The 24,204-nt window shown below is 46.2% G+C and overlaps 1 protein-coding gene across 1 annotated transcript in view; it reads left to right on the forward strand.

Annotated features, from left to right (window-relative positions):
* Positions 1–23,997, forward strand: part of plcl5 (phospholipase C like 5) — an 81,067-nt gene extending 57,070 nt beyond the window's left edge. The window contains exons 4-7 of the mRNA XM_064321807.1: positions 2,598–2,801; positions 5,762–5,837; positions 17,884–17,993; positions 22,036–23,997. Coding sequence (XP_064177877.1) covers positions 2,598–2,801; positions 5,762–5,837; positions 17,884–17,993; positions 22,036–22,227 — 582 coding nt within the window. The 3' untranslated portion in view covers positions 22,228–23,997. The remainder of the gene's footprint in view (positions 1–2,597; positions 2,802–5,761; positions 5,838–17,883; positions 17,994–22,035) is intronic.
* Positions 23,998–24,204: the final 207 nt, after the last annotated feature.

The following is a 24,204-nucleotide window of genomic DNA, read 5'->3' on the forward strand; positions in this document are numbered from 1 at the left end:
ATGGTAAATCTGACCTTATTTCCGAACATTTGCTTTGAACTGGGTCGTTTGTCTTAGTCTTGAGAGCAAATATAGTCTAAACACTGAGGAGATACTATCTCGTGTAAGTCTTAATCTTGTCATTTACTGTTACTTCTAGGTTGGAAAGGCAAAAACATGAGTGTGACTAATTGTCATACTGTTATATGTTTGGTAAACAGGAAACTGTTATTATTGGCCTCTGCTGAATTATTAGTCTGCTTTAATAATAGGTAGCTCATGAGCTTGGACCTCAGTATTTGATCAGAGTTGCAAATCGTGAGATTACAACAGCCGGGGCTATCGGCTATCACTGACTGCAGATTTGTGAGCCCATTAACGTGCAAGGGTGCCCACGGCAACCGCCCCCCCAGCCCCGGCCTCTGCCACATAATCAAACGTTGATCTAATAAAGGAATAGAGTAAGTAAATGAATGAATGAAGTGAAGTGGAGGCCTGTGGGAAGAGGGAGGAGCGGGGGAGAAATTAGATTCTCATGGCAGGGCTTCTCTGCCAGTTCTCCCCGCTCCTCTCCCTAAGGCCACGGAGGAGGCCTCAGCAGGAGGCCCGGGGAGTGTCGGCACCTCTGGCCCTTGACTCCCTGCCTCTCGCCGCGAGGGGGGGGATCTGTCGAGGGCGCGTCCGGGGGGAGTGCCCAGGGGTCGTCCGCGGTGTCTCGGCTTTCAAAAAGCGGCTGTTGCCGGGGGAATGGAGAGGTGCGCTCAGAATGAAACACGCCTTTAGACCTCGAGTCTCCTCTGAGGTCTTGGCCGCTTCGAGAGCTGAAACTGCGGATTAGGGAACGAGAGCTCCTTGTTACAGCTCATTTCCACTTCACAAATGGCTTTCAGAACAATAAGTCTCTATTGCCAGCAGTTTTGTACTTTCCTTTTCTTAACACTGAGTTGTCTGCAGGTAGATTTTGGCTGAAAAACAAAAACACATTGATCTTTTGGGTAGAAAGAGAGAGTTTAGAGGGAGAGGGTCTGGATGGCAATTGATTAGGACTACATGGCTTATCATTCCCAAAATGTGAGAAATAGGCTGAGAAATAGGATGAGAGGGAGAGAGAGAACAGCCTGCCCCTGCTCCCTTGGTTAGCGTGTTAAGATAGCCCCTCCTACGTCTCTTTAATTGAAACTTTGGGAACGGGGGGGGGGGGGGGCACAACCACACAAACAGCTTAATTAAAAACACCTCTCTCTCTCTGAAGCGCGCGGTCTCCACGCAGCCCGGCGATTCCGCGGTTCCGCACGGACTCGCCGCGCCGCTGGCTCCGCCCCCCCCGCCTTCGTTCGCCCGTCGCGAACCTGAAAAACAAACCGAGCCGGGGTCAGGGAGAGAGCGCCAAGTTCCTCCGGCTTCTCCTGGGAGCTCGGAATCGGAGGCGCTGTTAGCCGCTCGTCTGCAGCACTGCACACAAATCCCTGTGTTCAGCCAGCCCCCCCCCCACTTCTTTTCCTACGAGGTCAGGGCCCAGGATAACGCCGTCTCCGCATAATAGGGCCTTTCTCCGGGGCCTGGGGGCTCCCAGTGTGTGATTGTCCCTTTCCCACGCTGTGTGGAGGGTTTCCCAAGCAGAGTCCAAAATGCCGTCTCTTTCTCCCTTTGCGTAGTTTTTTCTTTCTTTCTTTTTTTTTACCTCCGTCTTTTGGCGGAGGCAGTGGAAGGTGCCGTGCGTGTCGGATCTGAAAGGAAGTGCCCTGAATCGAGGCTCGGTTCCCCCCGCTGTGGGAACGGCAGAGCTGGGGGTGCTTTGGGGTGGTGGGCGGAGGGGGGGGAGTCGGGCTTTTACGATCCGGAAAAAAACGCTTTAATGGATCCCCCTTCTCTGTGAATGAGGCCGGCGACGCCGTTGGGCCCTTAACCCGTGATCGGAATCAGAACTCCGGTCTCGGGCACGAATCCAGCCATTCACGAAGAAGCCTCCTCAGTCGAATGTAATGCCTGTGTTTGTAATGCTCAGCATTTCGCTTGCTGATGAACTCCCTGGTCTCTCTTACTTGCAGAGACATGCCTGTTACCTCAGTGTTTGTGCTCAGAGGCCCAGAAGTTATTTTCCCCGTCATATCCCAAAGCAGAATTTAATATGCATGCGTTTGCGCACCTTGAAATGCGCATAGCCAGCGCGCAGCATTATTCATTCCGCTCTGCAGTCCGCCAGCTGAGCTGCGCAGACGATTTGCTGTGGGAGTACGCCTTTCACGCATCTGCTGCAGCCAGGTTGCAGGTGTCCAATGGTCCTGACTCCAGAATGTTCTGAAATAAATGCTCACATGCTGCAACCACGTATTTGCTGAATCAGTCTTTACAGAGCTCAGAGAAAATGTACCACATGGTTTGAATTATGAGGGAGCCAGGGAAGCTCGCCCCCCCCCAAAAAGAAAAGACCTGAGCCCCCCCGAGACCCCCCAAAAGCCTGATTGTAATTCCAACCCTGACTATAAGTTATAATAAGCAATTGGCCTGTGATGATAGTATCTCCAAAAACTTTAGTTCTTCAGCATCCAGTGAACACTAACTCTGATTCTTCGATTCATTGACCGAATCCTCCCGTGATCTTGCTTTTGTTTTCCCAGAATGCTTTGGTGTCCTTCAAGGAGCTGTGCGGGCTGACGCCGGCCGCCAACATGAAGCAGTGCATCCTGACGGTGTCCACCTGGCTGCTGAACAGCGAGCGGACCCTGCGGGTCACCGTCAACCTCAGCGAGGCCTACCCCACCATGGAGGCCCAGGGGCCCGTGCCCGAGCTGCTGCGCAAGGTCCTCACTGCCTACGACACGGTGCGCGCCCCACCCAACCCCCGCCCTCCCGCCGAATACCCAACACCTCCAGTCTTCCGCACTGCTCTCCCTCCCCCACGCACTGCCTCACACGTTACAAAATGAGTATTGTACCATATCGAACCTGGGTTTTGTAGTCGTTCCTATGACCATGATGTGCACTTTTGTACGTCGCTTTGGATAAAAGCGTCTGCTAAATAAATGTAATGTAATGTCTCAAAACTGATCTGAGGGGGTCACTGCTTATGCCCGTTTTTCATTCCAAAAAGCTGGACGCTTTGTACACCCACCCACTTCCCAAATTTATGTGAAAGCAGTGTGTGTCCTTGTAAGCTCATGGTTAAAATGACCAGGTAAAGAACCCTCTGATAGTTCTGTCAGTGAATGTCAAATGTAATAAAATTGAAAGCAGGAGCTTAAGCATAGACTGACGTGTCCTGTACTGTTCCCTCAGTGTGAGAGTGTTAAAATGTTTCTTTCTAAGCCCAGCGCTACACTTGTTTGGTTTTAAACTGAATGTTAAATTCAGTGTTTCTATAATGCAGTGGCACACCTTATGAGGTTGCATGTCGTGTGAATTGAGGAAATGTATGCGACCATGTATATCTCACAGCTGGAAAATCACTTTAAATGAGCATCTCATTAGGCACTTCAGCACAAAGGTGCTAGCGGTTTTGAAAAGTGTTTATGTACCTTGAGGCAACATGTGAGAGAAAGAGAGAGAGAAAGGACTACACTATGCAGAATAAAGTTGGCCCTTCTTTTCTGACCCAGTTGAAACAGGTCACAGAGTGCATTGAGCCCTTACCAAGCACCACTGAACATTAACTTTTGGCTCCACTTTTTCCACAGAGTGCACTGCTGCTAATGTGACAAGCTTATTACTGATGCCGAAACGTACAATTCACAAGACCTTCATAAAAAATATAGTTGAAGCAGAATGGAATTTGAGTCAGCTTGCTAGCTTTCAGTTCACAAGTGACAACTGAGTGAAAGCCAGCATGGCCTGGAGCTATTGTAGCCAGAGCTAGCCAACGCATGCGATTCCCGAGCCATAAAACCTAATGAGGGCAGACAGAAAAAGCACCAGTCCAGACTCTTGTTACTAGCATATGCTTTTGTAGTTCAACTCTGTTTAGTTTTATGTTCAGCAGACATGAGAGGATGTGTGGGAACCCGAACCCAGTATTGTACTTGCCAAGTTGAAAATCTCTGCCTCTGTGTGTTACGTCTGTAGTTGTTAGGAATCGTGTCCAATTAACCCGGGCCAAAATCACCCCATGACATTCTGTGACAGTCATGACTCATCTGACCTGCTTGCTGAGTGCTTTGGGGACGCGGCGTTTGCGTTATTAAAACTGAATAAGCCTCCAGTGCTGGCACAGAGGCCTCCACCAAACTAAGCTGGCAAATGAACAGGAAGGAGGACGCAGAAACATGGCTTCCACCTCCTCCCTGCCAAACAGAGGTGTTAATGTTTATTAATCATTTACGCCGCACCGTCGTGGGAACTTAATGGGGGATAGCTTCCCCATTTAGTTGAGAACTCGCTAGCAGAGAAATCAGAAGGACTAGATTAAAAGAGGAAATGGCCTCCCTGTGAGAGGAGATTGCTTGTGGGGGGGTCGGAGGGGCGGGGTGATCAAGCGCGAGGCTGGACGGACGCTGCAGCCCTCTTCCTTCTCACTTCCTGCCGGAATCACATCCTCAGTAGCTGATCATTTCTGCCTTTTCTTCTGCCAGGAATGAGCTCATCCTAACAGCCTGGCCCTCTGTGTGTGTGTGTGTGTGTGTGTGTGTGTGTGTGTGTGTGTGTGTGTGTGCGTATGTATGCGTGTGCGTGTGTGCATTCGTGCGTGTGTTTGTGTGTGCGTGCATGTATGTGTATGCATGTGTGCGTGCATGCATGTGTGTGTGTCTGTGGTGTGCGTGCATGTGTGTGTGTATGTGTGTGTGCAAACACGCGCCTACCTGTATGTGTGTTTGTATGTTCATGTTGCGTGCGTGTGTTTCTGTGCATGCGTGTGTTTGTGTCTGTGTGTACATGTTATATATGCGTATGTGTTTTTGTGGTAATGTGTACATGTATGTAATTACATAGCATGTTTAGGTATATATACAGTATGCACATGTGTGCATGCATGTCTGTGTACTTAAGTGAGTTTGTTTATGTTCTGTATGCGTGTGATGTGCGTCTGTGTTTATATGCGAGCAGGAGCATGTGCACTTGTGCAGAGGCTGTGGCTAAATTAAGGCCTTCTTGGTGCCCTATCAGATGAAAGTCACAGTCCCCTGTGTCCAGACCAGTGAAAAGATGGAAATGGAACCCAAGAGCGTTAGTAAATATAATGCGAAGCTTGGTTACAAGATTGATGTGTGTCTAGATAATTCAGAACATCCCATATGGGGGGAGTGTTTGATATGAGGCCCACTGCCTCCTTTACCCTTTCATCACAATGCAAAAAAAATACAAATTCAGCCGAGTGGAAACTATCTACCGCACAGATTTCTTTCATCTTGTCCGTGTGTGATGGTATTCTGCACAAAATTATAAAATAAAAAATCTTTCAAAGTTTATGAAGTGTTTGAAAGGCTTCAGAATAGCCCTCTGGTTCGCTCTGTATTTTGTTGTGGAAGGGACACCTGAAGGCCTGTTCACAGGAAGTGGCTGATTCAGGCTGATTCGGGCTGATTCCTGTTGATTCGGGTTGATTCTGGCTGATTCCTGGTGATTCGGGTTGATTCTGGCTGATTCATGGTGATTTCGGTGTTCTGGCTGATTGCTGATTCCGGATCGGTGATTCTGCTGATTCCTATCCTGGTGATTCGGGTTGATTCTGGCTGATTCTCTGATCTGGTGATCGTGATTCGGCTGACGCTGATTCTGATTGTTGATTCGGCTGATTCTGCCTATCGGCTGACTAGCTGTTTCCTCTGCCTCCTCCTTTCTCCTCGCACAGATGATCCAGACGAGCCGCACGCTGATCGAGTCTGCTGACGCCGTCTACGCAAAGCTCATGCAAGCGCAGCGAGCAGGTGAGCGCGTCGCCAACGATGCCCTGCCCAAACGCCTTCCTCAGCCCTCCACTCTGAGCCACTGTGATGACGAGCTGAAACTGCATTACACACCGTTACCACCCTGAAGGACACTATGAGCCTGATTCCGTAGGACCTTTAGCACGTGCAAAACCAATAACATGGCCACTGATTGGTCATAGTATTTGTTTTGCACCAGTCATTGGTTGTTTGGTTACTCGCGTGTGCTAAAAGGTTTTTCATTTGTTAAAGGTCTTAGTAAAACAGGTCCTATATTGCCACCATGGACACTGTTAGCATTACCTGCAATCCATGCTATTAAATTAAAATCTACCTAGAGAAAATATGGGAAAATCCACATAATGGAGCAACTGTACAGTAGTGGCCTCTAAGGATGAGAATGTGCTGTCTTAGCCATCCCATCATTGTTGTGTAAACGGCTGTGCAAATCGAGGGTGATGTTAGCATACGCTCGGCACTGTCCAGTGCGAGCGTGCTCTGCGCTGTAATTTTTCTGGGCTCAAAGTGTGGAAACACTCCAGCCGCATTGCTGATCTCAGGAAGTGGAGTCAAAAAGCCTTCATCAGAAGGCAGAGGCGTAATTATTCCTACAGAGAAAGCTCGCTGGGGGGGCGGTCAGGACTCTACTATATATGGCTTCTCCGCTTTGAGGCTATTTGAGCTTACCGACCTCCATGGACTTCACTCTCCGTGGTCTTCTGATGGCGGGAAACTGAGCCCTCGGCTTGCCGGCGCGGCTGTCCGGAGGTAATTGAGTTCGTGGGCAGCTGGGGAAGAAAAAAGCAGAAAAAAAAAGCAGAAAAAGAAAATGACTGTGAAGAAAAGCTGAGGAATGAATACCCGATCTGATAAGACGTGTGTGTGGAGACAAAGGCCGAGGGAGGCAGAAAGCATTAATGACATTAACTGCGACGATGAAAGATCCTTTATTAGCTTTTTGAAGGAAGCTGGACAAAAGCGTCCAGATCTCGCTGTGTAGCCGTAATTGAACTTAAAAGGACAAATTGTACAAAGTGCCTCCAGAGGAAGGGCAATGACTGTCTTCCTATTCACCACAGTGTTTGCAGCTCTAATTACTGAGCACACGCATCCTCCTTCTCCAATTGCTGTCATTTGCATTTCTGCAGGTGCTTGCAGTATCACAGCTCTGAATCACCACGAGGGAAGTGCTGATGTAGTGGAAGCTCATGTTTTAATATATATATATATTTATTGGTATTAATTACTCCTGTTGTTATTTTGGTAATTATTGAGTTTCGAGGTAAACATGGTCAGTCGGTCACATTAAGGAGCTCTCTCACAGAGTGACGTGAAGCAAAGAATGCGCACGGCACACTCACACAAACACACGTACATATCCATGAACACACACTCACAAAAACACACATACTTATCCATAAACGCACACAGATACACATACACACACACACACAGACACACACACACACACACACTGATACCAGTAATCATTCAGATGTGTGGTGTGGTGATCATGAGCACTCACAGCCTCTAGGTTTTCAGTCTGCGAGGCTGCGTTAGCATCTCTGACATGCGATGTTGTGATGATGCCCCTGGAGGGAGCGGCAGACGGTGCTGGCAGGTCCGCGCACGCCCTCGCTGACTGCCTGCGAGAGAGCGAGCAAGCGAGAAGGCCCCCGCTGAGCGAACGGCAGCCGGGCAAGCTCCGCCCATCCCCTCTACGGGCCCCGCCCCCTCGCCACGGCCCCAGTTTTGCCCCCTGTCCCACGGCTCTCGGAGAAACACCCGCCTGCTCACCCCCCGGCTGTTGGGTCGGAAGAGCGGCCGGGGAATGCGGAGACCGTGCAGCTGGCCGGTTTGCCGGAGTATCCAGTAGCTCGCCCGCCCGCGCTCCCTGCAGGAGCCAGCAGCTGTGCTGGTGTCAGCGGTGCGACGTCACGGTGGATTGAGTAACCAGGAGGCTTTGGAACGGGGAGCTGTGACAAACCGAGCAGCTGACATTCTGGGGCCTTCAAAACCCCTGAACGCCCTTTCTGTTTTACTTTCCTTCCAAGCGAAGACAATGTATTCCTGTGCCTTTGTGAGAGACTTGTCTTTGTGACGGATTAGATAATACCAGCCTTCCCTTTCATTGCGCAGCAATACTGAATGCTCATTGTAGTTTCAGGGATTAGAAAGTTTGGGTCCGAAAGGAAGGAGTACAAGAGCACAGACACAGGAAGCTGTTTTTTTCCCCCGTGTAGCTGCACTGCTAACACAGGGGCAGCGCTGCAAGTCCCAGAGGATATTTACACACGGGGATCCGGTGCAAGGCGAAGAGTAGAGCCTTTTAATAAAGCGAAAACAAGGCTGCTTTCACCAGCGAGGGCAAAGAGTGAGAAATGTTTTCATTAGCCTAGTTGAGGGATTAGCTTGCGCTGGATGTGAATGTGGATAGGATGCTTGTGTGCATTTGTCTGCGTTTCCTGGGCACCAGTCCAGTCCTGTGTAGGGTGACCCTCCATCAGTAACTGAAGGTTTAATGAAACGGACAGGAAGTCAGGCCTCTGGCTGACATCTGGCTTTCCAGGCGTTACAACGGCCTGATATTATCACCACATTTCCCAAAAGGTCGAGACACTGCCAACACAAGATTTCATGCATTAGGAAAATCTAAAATGATAATAAAAGCATTTCTAATATTTTCTGCTTGTTTGCCATCTTTGTTCTGTCTTAAAATATTTTTAAGACAGAACCAGATGGCAGCATTTTCGGGCATTGTCAGTACAGAAGACGACATGTGGTGTGAACTTGGGCCAGGTACATTATGTGAATTCACTATGTTCCCGTAGTATTACTGAAAGAACCCGGTTTCCTTGAATCCTTAGAGCAATTGTTGTTCTTTTTTTTGTTGAGAAAATGACTTCCTTACTTGGATAATTAACAAGAATTGATTGACGACTGCAGTCTTGTCTGCTTTTACAGGGTGGGTGTGAAAGAAGGGAGAGAGTAGCACTGTGAAGAGACAGCTGTGAAGAAAATGGGGTTTGTTTTGTTTGGACATAAAGTTCAAAGCCATCTATTTTATTTGGACACGGTGTCATAAACAATGCCATTTTTGTTGGACTTAGATTTTCCACAGCGGATAAAACCACAAATATTTTGGCGAAATCCTAGAGGAAGAGGCTATAAATGGTGTGTGATTCAAATTAAAGGGCTTGATTTATCATGGGACGAAGCTATTTCTGAATGCAGCGTAAGGCACTTCTGATATTCCAGACATGGTTCAGCTGGGTATCGCCACAGCAGCGAGTCTTCAATGATTCATCCCTATAAAACCATAACAAGCCGATAATAGACAGGAATAGCCAATCAGGGAGAAGCATATGAGAGATAAAGCGGTATTTGTTGCTTCACACTGATGTTGAGGATTATTGGAGCGTAAGCAGCCGCCACCTTCGATAGAAAGAGTGAGATGGTGGATTGTTATTCCTCTGCAGTGTGGCCGTCCAGTTTGGATGGGTATTTATTGTTAACCAGTGGTTAACGATGCCACTTAGCGTTACCATCTTTTAAACAACGGTGTATAAATTGTTTATTATTGCTGACAGACCTGGGACAAATAGGTATTTGTTTTGGATTCAAATACTTTTCTACGCTTTACTGATCTCGTCTGGGGTATTGGAACCAATGAAATACGTCTGGTCATATTGGCAGGCTCAGTTACACCAGGCAAGATCAATAGAGCACAGAAAAGTATTTGAATCCAAAACAAATACGTATTTGACCCAGACCTGATTACTGACAGTGACCAGATATCAACAGCATCACATTTGCTAAATTCAGGTGTTAGAACTTGACTAGTCCATTAGAGCGTGGTGAAACCGCAGAGACTCCAGTATGGAAAGGGCGTGTAATCCTGTCAGTACATGCCTCCTCACAGCCCGGTGACACTCCTCTGTTCAGCCCCCCTCGCCCACCCACTGTGAGTGGGTCATGACTGTGGAAGATATTGGAGGGGGGAAAAAAGATATTTGAAAAAATGAGAATGTCCGCCTGACTGAATCATATCATAGTGATGCATGCTTTTTTTGTCATTTATTTTATTTTTTTGTAAAACTTCCGGAACCCTCTGGGAAGGGTGAAGGGCATAATGTGTGGCTCTGCTGTTGGGTTTGTGTAGGCTGAAGCTCGTTGGGGAGGGGTTGGAGCAGGAAGAGCTGGATAATGGTGAGGGGACTCAGCTTCTGTCTCAAGCTGACTGACTGAGACGCAGGGTATGGGTGAGGGCGGGATAACCACGTGATGAGTCCCTCTGCCCATCACAACCTCACATCCAACCCCCCCCCCCCCCGGCCCCCCCACAACCCTGCTTTAATTAGAGCAGCCAATTTCTTCCCACTCCCAGCATCCTCTGCCCTACAGACCCTTCCTCAGACAGCTGCAGCATTGTCATTATAAATTATGATGCCTGCTTGTTGCCGGAGGTGCTTTTCATTTCAAAGAGAAGCTTCTGTGGTGAATAAAATCCCTGTCTGGTCAAGTCTGGTCGTGCAGGTGACTGAATTATGCTTTGAGGCAGCTGGTCATGTGGGTGACTGAATTATGCTTTGAGGCAGCTTGTCATGTGGGTGACTGAATTGCGCTCCAGGGCAGCTGGTCGTGCAGGTGACTGAATTGCTCTCCAGGGTAGCTGGTTGTGCAGGTGACTGAATTGCTCTCCAGGGTAGCTGGTTGTGCAGGTGAATGAATTGCTCTCCAGGGTAGCTGGTCGTGCAGGTGACTGAATTGCGCTCCAGGGCAGCTGGTTGTGCAGGTGACTGAATTGCGCTCCAGGGTAGCTGGTCATAAGTGTCTGTGCGCCTTTAAAAATGTTTTAAGTAAGTTGTCAATTTGCAGCCAGTATGCTGATTAGAAATAAATTGGCATGAAGAGAGAAAAGCTGAATTTTGTCATGAGTATTGCACCTCTGGCAACTGTGATTGGTCCATATCTTATGCAGTTTGACATTTAATTCAACCTTCAAAGCAGCACGCGATTGACAGTCGAGGGAATATTTGTTTCTGATATTTTTACCCATTTAAGCATTCATATTGGGCCACGGGAGAGAGTGGAAAGATTATGAATGCCTGAAATGATTAAAAAATGTAAGATTCCCAGGAATAAAAGATGAAAAGACTTCAAAGGAGGTTCTGTTGGTTCAATAGCACAAGTCAAATGCAAATCAGCATTTGTGGTGTAAATTTTACAATGCTGACAGTGGTGAGCAAATGGAAGACAGATAGCAAGACTGGGCTCTATCACAAACCGAGGGGAGATCAGGGTGTGCGTCCGTGGTTCAGCCAAGTAGCATTCTCTGTTGTCTCTGTGCATTCAAAGCAGGATGGGCTGGTGACAGGACAGCATCCCGCTGACCTCCGCTTTCGCTAACAAAGGCTTAACTGTGACTTCAGAATCAGAGCAGTGCACCATGGGAAAACAATACCACTGTGTGAGGTGGGAAACCTCATACAGTGCTGCAGTACTGCACCCTCCTAAAAAAACCACTCTACAGCTCTATGGTTTGGCATCAGATACCATCAGGTTCAGTATGACAAAGTACACGTATCACATCCTTACTAACTGGTGGTGGTCAGCGCAGTGAGTTCTCCTTTGAGTTACTGAAAAGTGTGGCAGGTGGGGTTCTGTCTCTGATTCAGTGGCAGTTGTGCTCCATGTCACTATAAGCAGAAAATAAAAAAGTCCCAGCTCTCATCCATGACATAAGGGCTTTCTATCTCCAGATGCCGTGTAACTCTAATCATTATCGCAACCTGTTTGTGGGCACCCGAGCTGGGGTTTCCTGCTAAATTTGCACTTGCAGAATGTTTAGTTAAAGCTAGTACTTTCATTTCCTTGTCTGTTACATCAGCTGACATGTCAGCGGTCCTTTGAGACAGCAGTGCTGGGATTGAGTGCACTTGCCCCTTTAAAATTTTTAAAGAAAAGGAGCAAATGGAAAAAAACTAACATTCTGCGCAGATGGAACAGGAGGGGAGGAGGGTCAAAGTACAGCAAACCTCCCAAAAAAAACCCCCACTGGTAGAGCTGCGGCACCCGCAGCAGCGAAACGTCTCCCATCTGCAGGAGCAACTGAAAGCAGAAGAGCCGTGAGGGTTGTAGCACCGTTGTAGTAACGTGAGGGTTGTAGCACCGTTGTAGTAACGTGAGGGTTGTAGCACCGTTGTAGTAACGTGAGGGTTGTAGCACCGTTGTAGTAACGTGAGGGTTGTAGCACCTTCTGCGTCGTCGTCCTTGCCCTTTTTCCTCGGAGGACAGGAGGGCGAGCAGGTGATTTTATCTACAAACTAAAGGTTGCGTTGCTGGAAAGCATCACAAATGGCCCGCTGTCGAGCGTGGGCGTATGTAAATTTCGGCGGGTGGTTTTTCTCCCTCTTTTTTTTGCTTCACGAGGCATCAGACATAAGACTTGTGTAAGCGCAGCCCTATAAAAAGAACTATCACGCTCGTGTGGGTGAAACTGTTACGTCAGCAGTGGTTTGATGGTTATTTATGGCTGCTTTTTTCCCCTCCTTTGTCTCCACCGTGCTCTGCTGTGCCTCGGTGAGCTTTAGAGTGAATTCCGTTACCAAGGAAATGTAAATGATCAAAGAATTTCTGCAGTGTGTAGAAAGAGTGAATTTTCTCTTAAACCTACATGATTGTGTGATAACTTGCTTCTAGGAAGCCATGTGACCTTCTGTTATGAACAGTGAGGGCTGGTGTGAAACATACCTCTCCATGGACTCAAATCAACTCAACTCAAACTCAAGTCATTTGTGAGGTGACCATTTTGACTATTTTGCTACCCTCTCGTGGAACTGCAGGGGATTAGTGCATCTCACAAGTCAATGCACTGGAGAGCAGGGCTGCGTTTTGGTAAGGAGTACAAAACCTAACAGCATTCAATGCAGTAAGAACAGCAGGAATTGAAATTGTTGTGTGTTGGTGATCTACATCAAGTTCTCCGTCCCTGTGCTATGTTGAAGAGAACCTTCATTTAGGTCCATGGTCAATGAGACAACAATGAATTTTCTTTTTGAAAATCAGAAATATTGAATACGGTCAAGAGACAGCATTGCACAAAATGCAGCATGATGATTTTGCAACATTCTGAAGCAAGGACCAAACTCTTCTGGCTTTTAATGTTTTCACTAAAAATAAAATCAAACCCATCAACAGTATGATTTTAAGGCCAAGAGCAAACTGCAGACTAGTACGCGTGTGCAATAGCTTGCTTCACCAGTCGGTATAGAGCTGCTTCACGTACATATAGTTCACAAAACTTAAGATATGCTAATGCTTCATCTAATGCTTGTATAATGCACTTATAAAAAAAAAATTTTATGCATGAGAATATACCCAGTAATTACTTAATTGCTTATAATTGTTTTAAAAATGGAAATATTACTGTACTACAAAAAACAATTATATAACAGAATCTGTGGCTGCAGTAGTAGCTTTTGGTGTCTGTTTTCAGAAATACTTTCCATTAAATTTTGAAACAGGTGCAGTAATACTTGCCTGTAGGAAGTGTTTACCTGGAACAGGGGTTCTCAGTGTTATCCAGAAAGGGCTGGTGTGGGTCCAGGATTTCATTCCAACCAAGAAGTTACCGACCTGATTCGACTAATCAACCATTAGAGTCTTTGTTAAGGATTAGTAGAATCAGGTGTGTTACTGCATGGTTGAAACAAAAGCCTGCACCCAAACCGGCCCTTTATGGGTAAGATTGAGGACCCCTGACCAAAAATATTGTATTTAGCATGCATAGAGCTCCTCATTAGCCGATCGGGAAACATTTTTCAAGCTGTTTTATAATTATCAATAATTTTCTTCAGTATCACTCTCATTAGTTAGGCTCTGTTGATCTTATGTTGCGGTTATATTGTAAACGATCTTTGGTGGATGCTGGCACAGACCTCAACTAATTCATAACATACATGTAATTGAACATTAATTTATTTTCTTTTAGCGGTAAACTAACAATAATGACATTTGTAAATGATTTTTCCATAGATGGGTTCACTCGGAAGATAGATACAATATTATGATGAATCAAAGCAAATACAAGGAACAGTAGGTGCCTAAGCTACATTTTGAGAAATGCAAGCTCTGACACCTACTGAACTAATAAAACGTAATGATTATTGGCTTTGATCCAGTTAGCATGTCACATCAAAGGCTCTTATATCATTACGTGATCTCTGGGGCAGAGGTGCAGAGCTCCTGTCCTGGAGGGCTGGTCTGCGTGTTGGCTTCTGTCCCAACCAATTACCTTAGTTTCAGTTTTCTGACGGCTCTAAAAACCATGCTGGTTCACTCTTGTGGTGGAGCACAGGAAAATGTTTAGGACACACTTGCAGTCTGCAGCTGTAGCTGGTGCTTATACAAATGTCAGAAAAAGATACGACTGCGATAATGAAATAATTAAGAGCAGAAGTCGAAACAGATCGGCCCTTGTCATGCACTCGTGTTTTTCACTTTAGTGGCAACAGATGCGAACTGCATCAACACTGAAATGAATATCACAGTACAGCATGACGTGACCAATGTATTGGGAAAACCCACACTGAGACCTCCCATATTACTTGGTTAAAAAAAAAAACCTCATGCTGGTACTGATATTTAGAGTGAATGATACGTCCACAGCAAGTAGATAGCCATCGTGAGGGAGGACAGAAGAAAATGGAGATATCAGTTGTTTTGCAGTTCATAAATAAGACAAAATGTTTGCCAGCCTGGTAACATGTCCATTTGACTCTTCTTTCTACCTGTAAATATTATGTTGTTACCTGACAGATTATTGTTATACAACTATAAATTACCATCTTTTGCAAAATATTATGATATGTAAATTGCAGGGTTTGATAACGAAACTGGTGGTTTTGCTGACTAGATAGCTGGCATAATATGCACATTTTTCATAAAAAAGAAAAAATGATCTTATGTTTTTTTAGTGTAGCATGATTGACGTCTGTCTAATAGTCATATATGAAATCATTACAGTCCTATCACTAAATAATTAACCTTTTTTTGTTAATATAGACTTCATGTGATCAGTTCATTTCTAGACATGAAAATGCTATCTTAGTCCTCAAGACAGGGCAAAAGCACTGGAATGTGAGATTAACCTTATGGCTAAAATATATTATACACATGATTTTCTGTTCATTATTATTTTGAACATTTGCTCATTAGATTATTTGCTACCTTTTCTATCTGACATTATTTATGATTGAAACAGAAAATATGAAGCTAGCCCACTTACTTGTCTGTGCTAGCTGGCTTTTGCTAGTTAGCAGCTAATTGGCAAAATTGATTGGCATATGAATAAACTTAATAACTACAGGCTAGCTACAGTGTAGCCTGCACAGCAACCAGTATCTAATCTCATACTGTATATATAGGATATTTTCTTCTTTATAAAAAATGTTAAATTAATGAATTGGTATGTACATTATTGGTATGCAGTTCTCACCATCGTAGGAATGCTATACCAGTTGATGTTGGCTCTCTTGGAGTGTGCTGCGTCTAATTGGCTTTTATTACTTTGGACTGCCGTTTCCAAATATCTTTTCTTTGGCTCAAATGCCATTGGTACTATGAGAGCAGATACTTTCTTTCACTGCCATTCTGACTGACTGAACATTACCGACAGCAATGTTTGAGGGTCTTTGGGTATCCTAAATTTGACGGTTTGTTTTTAAACAGTGATTCAGCCCAGACTAAGCCATTTAAATGGCAAACAGGACATACCTGTACAGTGACACCATCACAGGTGCTGAATTTCTCCCTTCTCTGTCATATACCAATTTATTTTTGGTTTGATATTTGTTTGAAAGTCCTATGCTGCACCTTTTACTGTGCCATTGGTGTTAGTCCACCTTGGCGCCGTAGTCTTGTCCCTCCACCGTATGTGCCGAGCTGAAATGAAATTTCGGGTGAACTGGCTGGCCGCAGTAATTGGAGTAGCATTAAAGGCCTGACTGAAGTGCTTCCCCGCGCTTGTCTGTGCGCTCTTATGTGGAGCATTAGAGAGCCGCAATTGCGAGGTGCAAAACATGTGCTGACGCAAGTGAGAAAAGCCCGGAGACTTGCTTAGCTTTTCAAGGCTCTGTGCAGCAGTCTGTGCTCGCGGATGCAAGTGTACAGCCAAGAGGGAAATGGAAGCGTTTCTCCTGCCATGCTGATCACAGTCGAGTTGAGACCTGCCAGCTCTACATAGACCTCTTCCCCTTTCAAACTGCTTTTCTCTGTACGGGTCCTAATACTGTAGCTTGCCTCTTTATGAGGCATTCTTTTACATGGCTCGAACTATTATAGCTGAATTAATTTGACAAGCACCAGAAAATATTCCAGGCCAGTGCTCTTTTATTCTTAACTGCAGAGACACTATTATATTTGAAACTGAATGTGACATATTACACTTTGGACTACACTTAAACAATAATGAAGATCACAAGATGACTTTCTGAGTCATAGAAGTACCTGTAGAATTGTGCAGAACTTTACAGATCTAATGCAGATCTAATGCCGCAGAAATGCTCTAATCCTTTTAAGGGGTGATGTGCTGTACATGAGTTAATTTGATCATGAAGGTAGCAATGCCTCCAAATACCTGTGCAAGCTGGACCTTAATAAATATGTAAGTTGCGTCCTGTGAGTGGTTTTGAGTTGTCCTTGGGCATTTAACACTCTCGGCCTGACAAAACACTGGCCTAATTAAGCTCACACTTTAGCTCCGTTTAAAAGGCTGAGATGGAGAAACGAGGTCAGACCAGTAAGAGGAATGATCTTGGACCTGCGCTGGGTTTTACACACCTGTATTTGTCCCCCAAAATAGCTCATGCAAGCTATTTATATACCCTGTCCAGTAACCGTGTTCCCAAAAGGAGGGTGTGAAAAAGATTGAAGTACATGCTATTATTGGCCAGCAATGTTGCTCTGCTTCTACTGGATCGGGATGTGCCAGACATGTACTGTTCTGTTGCACAGGACAAAGCTGCAGAGTTGGCTAATGTCCTTGTTCTCATTAGCTAGGGACCTGGGTAAGGACGGTCCATGGAAATGCTTTTATGCTCAGCATGTTTGGAAGATATGCACTACATAGCCAAACGTATGTAGGCACCTGACATTCAACATCTCATCCAAAATTATGGGCATTAATATGGAGTTGGTCCACCCTTTGCTGCTATAACAACCTCCACTCTTCTGGGAAGGCTTTATACTAAACGTTGGAGCACTGCTGCAGGGATTTGCTTCCATTCAGCCAGAAGAGCATTAGTGAGGTTAGACACAGATTGGCCGATTAGGCCTGGTTTGCAGTTGGCTTTGCAGTTGATCCCAAAGGTGTTGGAAGGGGTTGAAGTCTGGGCTCTGTGCAGGCCAGTCACGTTCTTCCACACCGTTCTCAACAACACCATTTCTGTGTGGACTTCGCTGTGTACCCAGGAGCATTGTCATGCTGAAACAGGAAAGGGCCTTCCCCAAACTGTTCCGGAACCACAGAATCGTCTAGAATGTGATTGTATGCTGGAGCATTAAGATTAGCCTGCACCGGAACTAAGGGTTCTAGCCCAAACCATGAAAAACAGCCCCAGACAGAGGGGTGTCCAGATACTTTTGGTCATATAGTGTACCTTTTTGGAGATGTGATTGGGAAATGTAATGGTATGGAAATCTTTTTGAAGAAGCAAAATTGAACAGAGCAGTTACTGGCTTTCAGCTTACCAATAGACTAAGGCTTTTGGCATTTCACACCAGGGTTTGTGGCACATTTTGAGAGACTGTAATATAAACTAAAATATTTGTATATTTTCTGATATTATCTCATCAGGTATCCTGATAACTGGAAAACAGCGACATTTGTTTACATTTTAAAATCTGGATGTTCCAGAACTGTGTTCTACAGTGAAGTTTCACTTCCTTTGAGTTATTATTTGTGCTGAAAGTACAGAGAACACAAGTACAGTCCTGTCTACTAGGCCCATAGGTAGCAGGTTCATAAGTGTGCTTTCTCGTTCAGGGTTGGACTTCCATGAAGATCTCCACAGGATCGGGGCAAAGGAGGGGCTGAAGGGCCGGAAGTTGCAGAAGGCCATGGAGAGCTATGCTTGGAACATCACTGTTCTGAAGGTAAATATTTGTCCGCTTCTCTTAATTAGCAAGCGTACTTTATTATTTTGCCTCATAGAAATTACATGCTTACAGGCTTTGATGATCATTACAAAATTCACTAGCGTTATGAATATACGGCCATTTTTTAATTGGGGAAACCATTCCCATTAAGCATCTTATCGGCCTCTGTGGAAAACAGCCTGGCATTTTAGATTATAAAGTTTATAACTAGGGCCCAGATGTTCCTCTGCAGTACTCATTTGAACTTTCCTTGACTGAAAAAAGACCAGGTACATTACGTTCATACAATTAATCCTACCAGTTCTGCTTTGAAGAAGCTACCCTTGCATTCTCTGAATTTGGCTGTCCCTTATTATCAGATTATTATTTTATCAGCTTCATTCAAACGCTTCACAGATCATTACCTGTCGTGATGTTCTCACTGATAACAGTGGAGAAACGCATCGGCTCGCCATGTAACAGCCTCCCACCAAAAAGAGTGAAAATAAATGACTCCTTTAGCACGAAATGGACTTGCTTTGAAAGTAATCAATAGGAACCGTTCCACTCGTGTATGGGGTGGTGGGGAACGCTGTCCGTTTGATTTGTTTTTCTGCTTTTCCGAGCCCTGTCAATTATACAGATTGTGTGATGTGGCACAGTGGTTCGCACTGACAACCACAATTGATTTTCTGTAATCGGATAAGAAATGAGGATTTTTGAGCCCGGGACGTCCAGTCTCGCACGGCACGATGCGCAGGTTTTTTTTCTTTTTTTTTTTTTTTTTTGAAAGAGGGTCTTGATGGCAAACTAGCGCTGATCCAGCACAGCGCGGTGCGGTGCGGTGAGCAGAGGTGACCGCTCGGCTCTGTGACGGGTTCTGTCATGACCTTGATGACAGACTGGACCTTGAACCTGAATACGAACCCCTGGGGGGAGGGGGGGAGGAGAGGGCCGAAAATAGCGGCAGCTCTTCGTTTCCCGTGCCGCGTTTTCGTGCGCGGCGGTTTTGATGATTCCGACTCGGCCGGCCCCCGCTCACTCCCACCTGCGTTCTCCCGGGGAGGATGCGTCAGCTCGGCTGGAAGGCGGCGAGCGTGGGCTGGCACCCACGAGAGCTGCGGGAGAGCAGGAGAGCGGAGAAAAAACGCTCTGCCGGAGAAGGGACGCGTGGGACAGCCATCTTTGGAGGGAAAAACAGAGAGATGCCAAGAGTGTGGAGGACCCAGAGATCTCTACAGAAGCTCCTCTTCAGAAATCCGTAAATCTGGCCTGCCCTTCGGCTGTCTGTAAGGGTAATGACCCCAGCTCTAGGCTTTGAGGCAGCGGTTAGCTCCCGGTGTGGAGCACGAATCTCGCCGGAGAGAGGTCTCTTAAGGGCGCGTCGTGCATGGCCATGTCTCAGGCAATCTTTCAGCACTTTGAAAGCACTCTAGGTTCAATAGGGCTCGCGTGGAACTGCGTTTCGGGAGGAGGCAAAGTGACACACAGCACTCAGTGCAGGGAAAATGCTACATCTGCTTCATGCTACAAACAGAGGTGCAAAAATCTATAGGAAGCCAAAAGAGATGCTGTCTGTTGTGGGCACAGCCCGCTTCATTGATTCATTGGATTGGAGTAGGGATGCAAATTTTGTGCAATTCTTTTAATTGATCAGCTGTACCCATTAATTTATTAATAATGATGAACTGATAAACTTAACTGATAAATCTATTATATGGCCTGTAAAAATATGCCTACCAATTAATTAGTTCTATATAGCAGAGACATGTCCCAACAATCATTAGAACAGGATTTTGCATTGTGCATTAAAGCCATAATGGCAAAAAACTAAAGTATACATAGATGGATACAGGGACTGAGAAATCTGAGCAGGAGAGAAGGACCACTGACATTTTTATGAACTGCCACTGGGATGGAGATAAAAGGTGTTGCGTATTAATGTTTACTTTGCAATAAACAAATGAACCACTTTAGTCATTTTTTTTGTCTTTCTGACAACACTTTGCAACTGCCATCTCTGTATTATAATAAAAAGAACACATCGATCTCTTCAATAGTGCAATTTGTATTCTAATGTTTTTCAAAACAGTAGCAAGTTCACAACTTGGTAAAGTAGGCCTCTTTATGCGAAGTAACAGAAAAGGTAACGCCTAAAATAGAATGAAGTGTTATGAGACCCCCAACAAAAAACCACTAATAGGCAATATTCCAGAAGGCTGTAACATATAGCTGTAACATGAACAACATAGCCTATAGGCATATGCCATTACCTACCTTAATACCTAAGCATTTTTGTCAAGGAAAATGTGTATGTCTGTGTGCTCTGGGATAATTCTGGTGCGCAGTCTGCTGAAGGTGAGACTGGCAGCTGAGAAGACGTGTGCAGACGGCACTGATGTTTCAGGAATGGACAAATAACGTTTCGCTAATGCTGCCATTCGAAGGAACCGTGACACTTTAAATTTCCACCCGTCAAGACGTGTGTCTAACAATGGAGAAACGTCTTTCTAATATAAAATTTAATCACCAGCATTTGGTTGAACTGGTAATGAAACGGTATATTGAAATTTAACTGTTTAATCAATAAAATGAATGCGTCAACATTCTTATTAACAATTAACAGTTAATCGATTAACGGTTAGCATCGCTAGATTGGAGTGATTGGATTCGCAAGGAAGGAGGGAACTTTCTTTGGGCCCGTCGACACGCTCCGTCTCCCATCGCGGGCGTCCAGTTGACTCTCATTCAGTCAGACGCCGAGCCCGCAGGTGTGCCTTACAGGCAGGAAATGAAGAAACTCTGCTGAGTCACTCCATGCTAAGCAGCCGTCTCACTCGGTTCCGTTTGACTACGCCCAGGCCCGTTCGCGGGCAGCTCATCGACGCCGGATCAAAGGGTCGATGTTTCCGGCTACTCCGGCTCTCCGATCCGCATCGCGTTTGGAAAAAAAAAAAAAAAAGCCCATAAAGCTGTGGCAATAATTGAGTTGTGGAGGCCTGAGCTGGGAAGGAATCCGGAGGCTCGGCGGGCTAGCTGAACGTGACCTGCCGTCCCCGTGTCCTGTCCCCGCGTTGGCAGGGAGCGGGTTTAATTTTGTGAGCAGAATTGGGCTCTGGCACGGCGCGTGGGGTTGTTGACAGGTTAAGGAGATACTTGGTGAGTCACGGCAGAAGCAATCCGGCGCATAACAAGCCTGTCGAGGACCGAAATTCACCGTATAACGAGAGAGCGAGCCACCCTGATAAACCCGGCAGGAAGAAGCCTGCAGACAGGCTCTGCGTTTCGTCGTTCTTTTGGTGTCGTTTAGTGGAATTTTGCAGCCCAGCTGTGGCACTTTATGGATTTGTGGGTCCTGAGCTGTAGTGGGCCAAGTGGAGAGGGTGTCCTTGGTATATCATGTGACTCACCAAAGCGACGATGGTTTTCTTCCTCAGCTGGCCCTGTCCCCACTGCCTATTCCGCCGGCTACATCTGTGCTGCTAATCGTATCCAGTCACACATCAGCACTCAGAAACCCCGGAACTTTCAGACCCACACAGAGCAGATAAACATTCCAGCGCCATTAACCCGCGATCGCTCCTTCCTTTTGGCTTCACTTCGTCTCTGGTGCAATCCAGAACTTATGTGTGGGACCACTTGCCAGCAGATCCCATAAAGTCGAAAATATTTTTCTCTAAGCGTTTTAGTTTTGTGCTTTTCCAACAATGTGTAAGACTGCCATCTTGTGGCTGGAATAATGCATTGCATGTCACACTATGGATGATTGAATCCATACTGAAGCTGCTGAAGTGTACACAGAGAAAATGTCAGTTTCCTCTAATTCTGATTTTCATTTCCTTGTTTTATGTGACAAATTTCCGGTGGTTATGTCTTCGAGTTTTCATGTGTTTTTTTTTTGTTTTTTTTTTGTTTTTTACTATTCATTAAAATCCTTCCTTGGTCAAGATTACTTCACACAATCGCCAGACTAATTACTGTTCGGGCCTCTCTCACTCATGACCAGGCGCTACGTCCGTGTCGGGCGTCCACAGCTGATGTTTGTGTGTGTGTCGCGCAGGGCCAGGCGGACCTCCTGAAGCACGCCAAGAACGAGGCACTGGACACGCTGCGGCAGATCCACTACGCCGCCCAGTCGTGCGGCCTCAGCAAGAACGGGGCCACCTCCTCCCCCCCCGAGCCCCTCCGCGGCCGTGCCGGGCTGGACCCCATCGCCGAGAGCGAGACGGGGAGCGACACCGGATCCTGCTGAAATCCCCCCGCCGGACTTTGAGCCAGAGAGCGGGGAAAGGGCTGGGGAGGAGGGGGGGGGGGCGTGGGGGGGGAGCAACGCAGGCCTCGGAGAGAAGGGGAATGTGGTACGCAAAGGAGGTAAGGGCAGAAAAGAGCAGGATAAAGGGAAAGAGAGAAGGGCAACATTTCAGGCAGAATTTCGAGCCTGAAGCAAGAGTTTTCGAGAGTTTTGCGCTGTAAAATGGAGACTGAACGGCTGTTTTGTTGCTCAACAGCGACCCCTGCTGGTGAATAAGGCATTTGCATTCTGCTTGCTCAAGCAGCAGATGAAGTGTTTTTCTCCAACTCAAGCAAGCTAACCTTGTAGAAAGAAGCAATGGCTTGACATGACGTATTGGAGCAGAGCACATTCCTGTCTCTGCTCACCCAAATTGATAGTGGAGGTTGCAGCAATGAGCCCAGCTGGTGAATATTACTGGCTATTCTAATTTGGGGAAAAAACAGGAGAAAGGTATAAAATGGAGGCATTTTATACCTTTGAGCGAGGCAGCTGTTCATTCCATCTCACTCTTTCAGGAGAAAGTGAGATGGAATTAAGAGCTTCCTCGCTCATAGATAGCCCTTTTCAGTGCTCCAGATGCCCCTCCCACCATCTTTGCCCCAGATACCTTACGGAAATAAGAATGCCATTGGCTGCCTGCAAGTTTGAGAATGTAACAGGAGGCTCCAAAGGATGTGGGAGAATAGCACACCTCCACCTTCCTCTGGTTGGCCTTTGCCCATCTCTCTCTCTCTCTGGGTCCACACCTACTGCTCTTGCTCTGGGTCAAATAAAGCGCACACGTTGGTCTGTGAGCACCCGATGCACAGAGGATTTGGCATTACAGACTGGAGGGTTGCCCTGGGACTGTGGGCTTTTCTCTACTGCTTTCTTCTCTTTCTCCTTCTCCTTCCGTTTTGAAAGCCCGGTTGTCTCCTGTGCCGACCTCGTGCTGTCCTCACACCCCTCGCGTCCTCGTCATCGCAGAACATAATTTTGGGAGGGACCGGGTGCTGGCAGGATGCACGTTTGCCTCCCAAGTGGGGGGCACCGCGAAAGCCTGGCATGCTTCGCTCACAGCTCACCTTTGAACCTGGAAGAAGAAGCGGCGGGCTCTGAATGCTTCATAACTCCCCTGTACCCCCTTCCAGTTACTCCCTTCTCAGAGAACCAAGCATCTGCAGCTTGCCCCCCTCCTCACATTTTTTGTTGTTGTAAGGTATTCCCCTGTGGGAGTTCAGCCCCCCTTCAGCACAGGCTCTGACACTGTCTGCTTCTGGACTGTGTGGAAATGCCTGCAGCCATTTTGGTTTTAACTGGAAAATCTGGTTTTCTTGGACGGGCGCCATCTTGGTAAACATCAAAGGAAGAGCCTTGAGGCCGAGATGTGGGAGAATCTTGCGGTCAGAACACAACTGACTGGACAGAACAGGAACAAAGGCCACCTAACATCAGAAAACCGTGCAAAACCGTTTCCGACACCAGACTTTCCCCAGAGACCATCCCCGACTATTACTCTTAACTGTTACTATTAGTGATGATATTCATATTGTTTTGTATTTGACCTGAGACCTGGTGATGGCTCTGTGGTGTGGAAAGCGTACGAGTCAGACATCGGAACTGTGTTAGCCATCTGAAGCTCAACGTCATGAATAAATTACCTGATGTCAACTTTTCTGCTCAGTGACTGTGAATATTGTACTGTACTACGTTCTGCAGACTGTGGCCAATTAAAACTGGCTTACTTGTCTTGTGGCCTCATTTCCATTTAATCATTTATTTTTCACACGGCCTTTATTCTCCCAGACGAGTGTCGTGAAGAAGTGCAGAAATCTGTGTCTTCCTTAGGATTTTCCTTTGTTTTTTTTAACTGAAGATCATTTCATTTTCCATAATATTGGCAATGGATATAAAATAGCGAAGCAGATATTAACTTTTATTTTGCACACAAAATCC

Source organism: Anguilla rostrata, chromosome 2 (genome assembly GCF_018555375.3).
Source record: "Anguilla rostrata isolate EN2019 chromosome 2, ASM1855537v3, whole genome shotgun sequence".
NCBI classification, from domain to species: domain Eukaryota; kingdom Metazoa; phylum Chordata; class Actinopteri; order Anguilliformes; family Anguillidae; genus Anguilla; species Anguilla rostrata.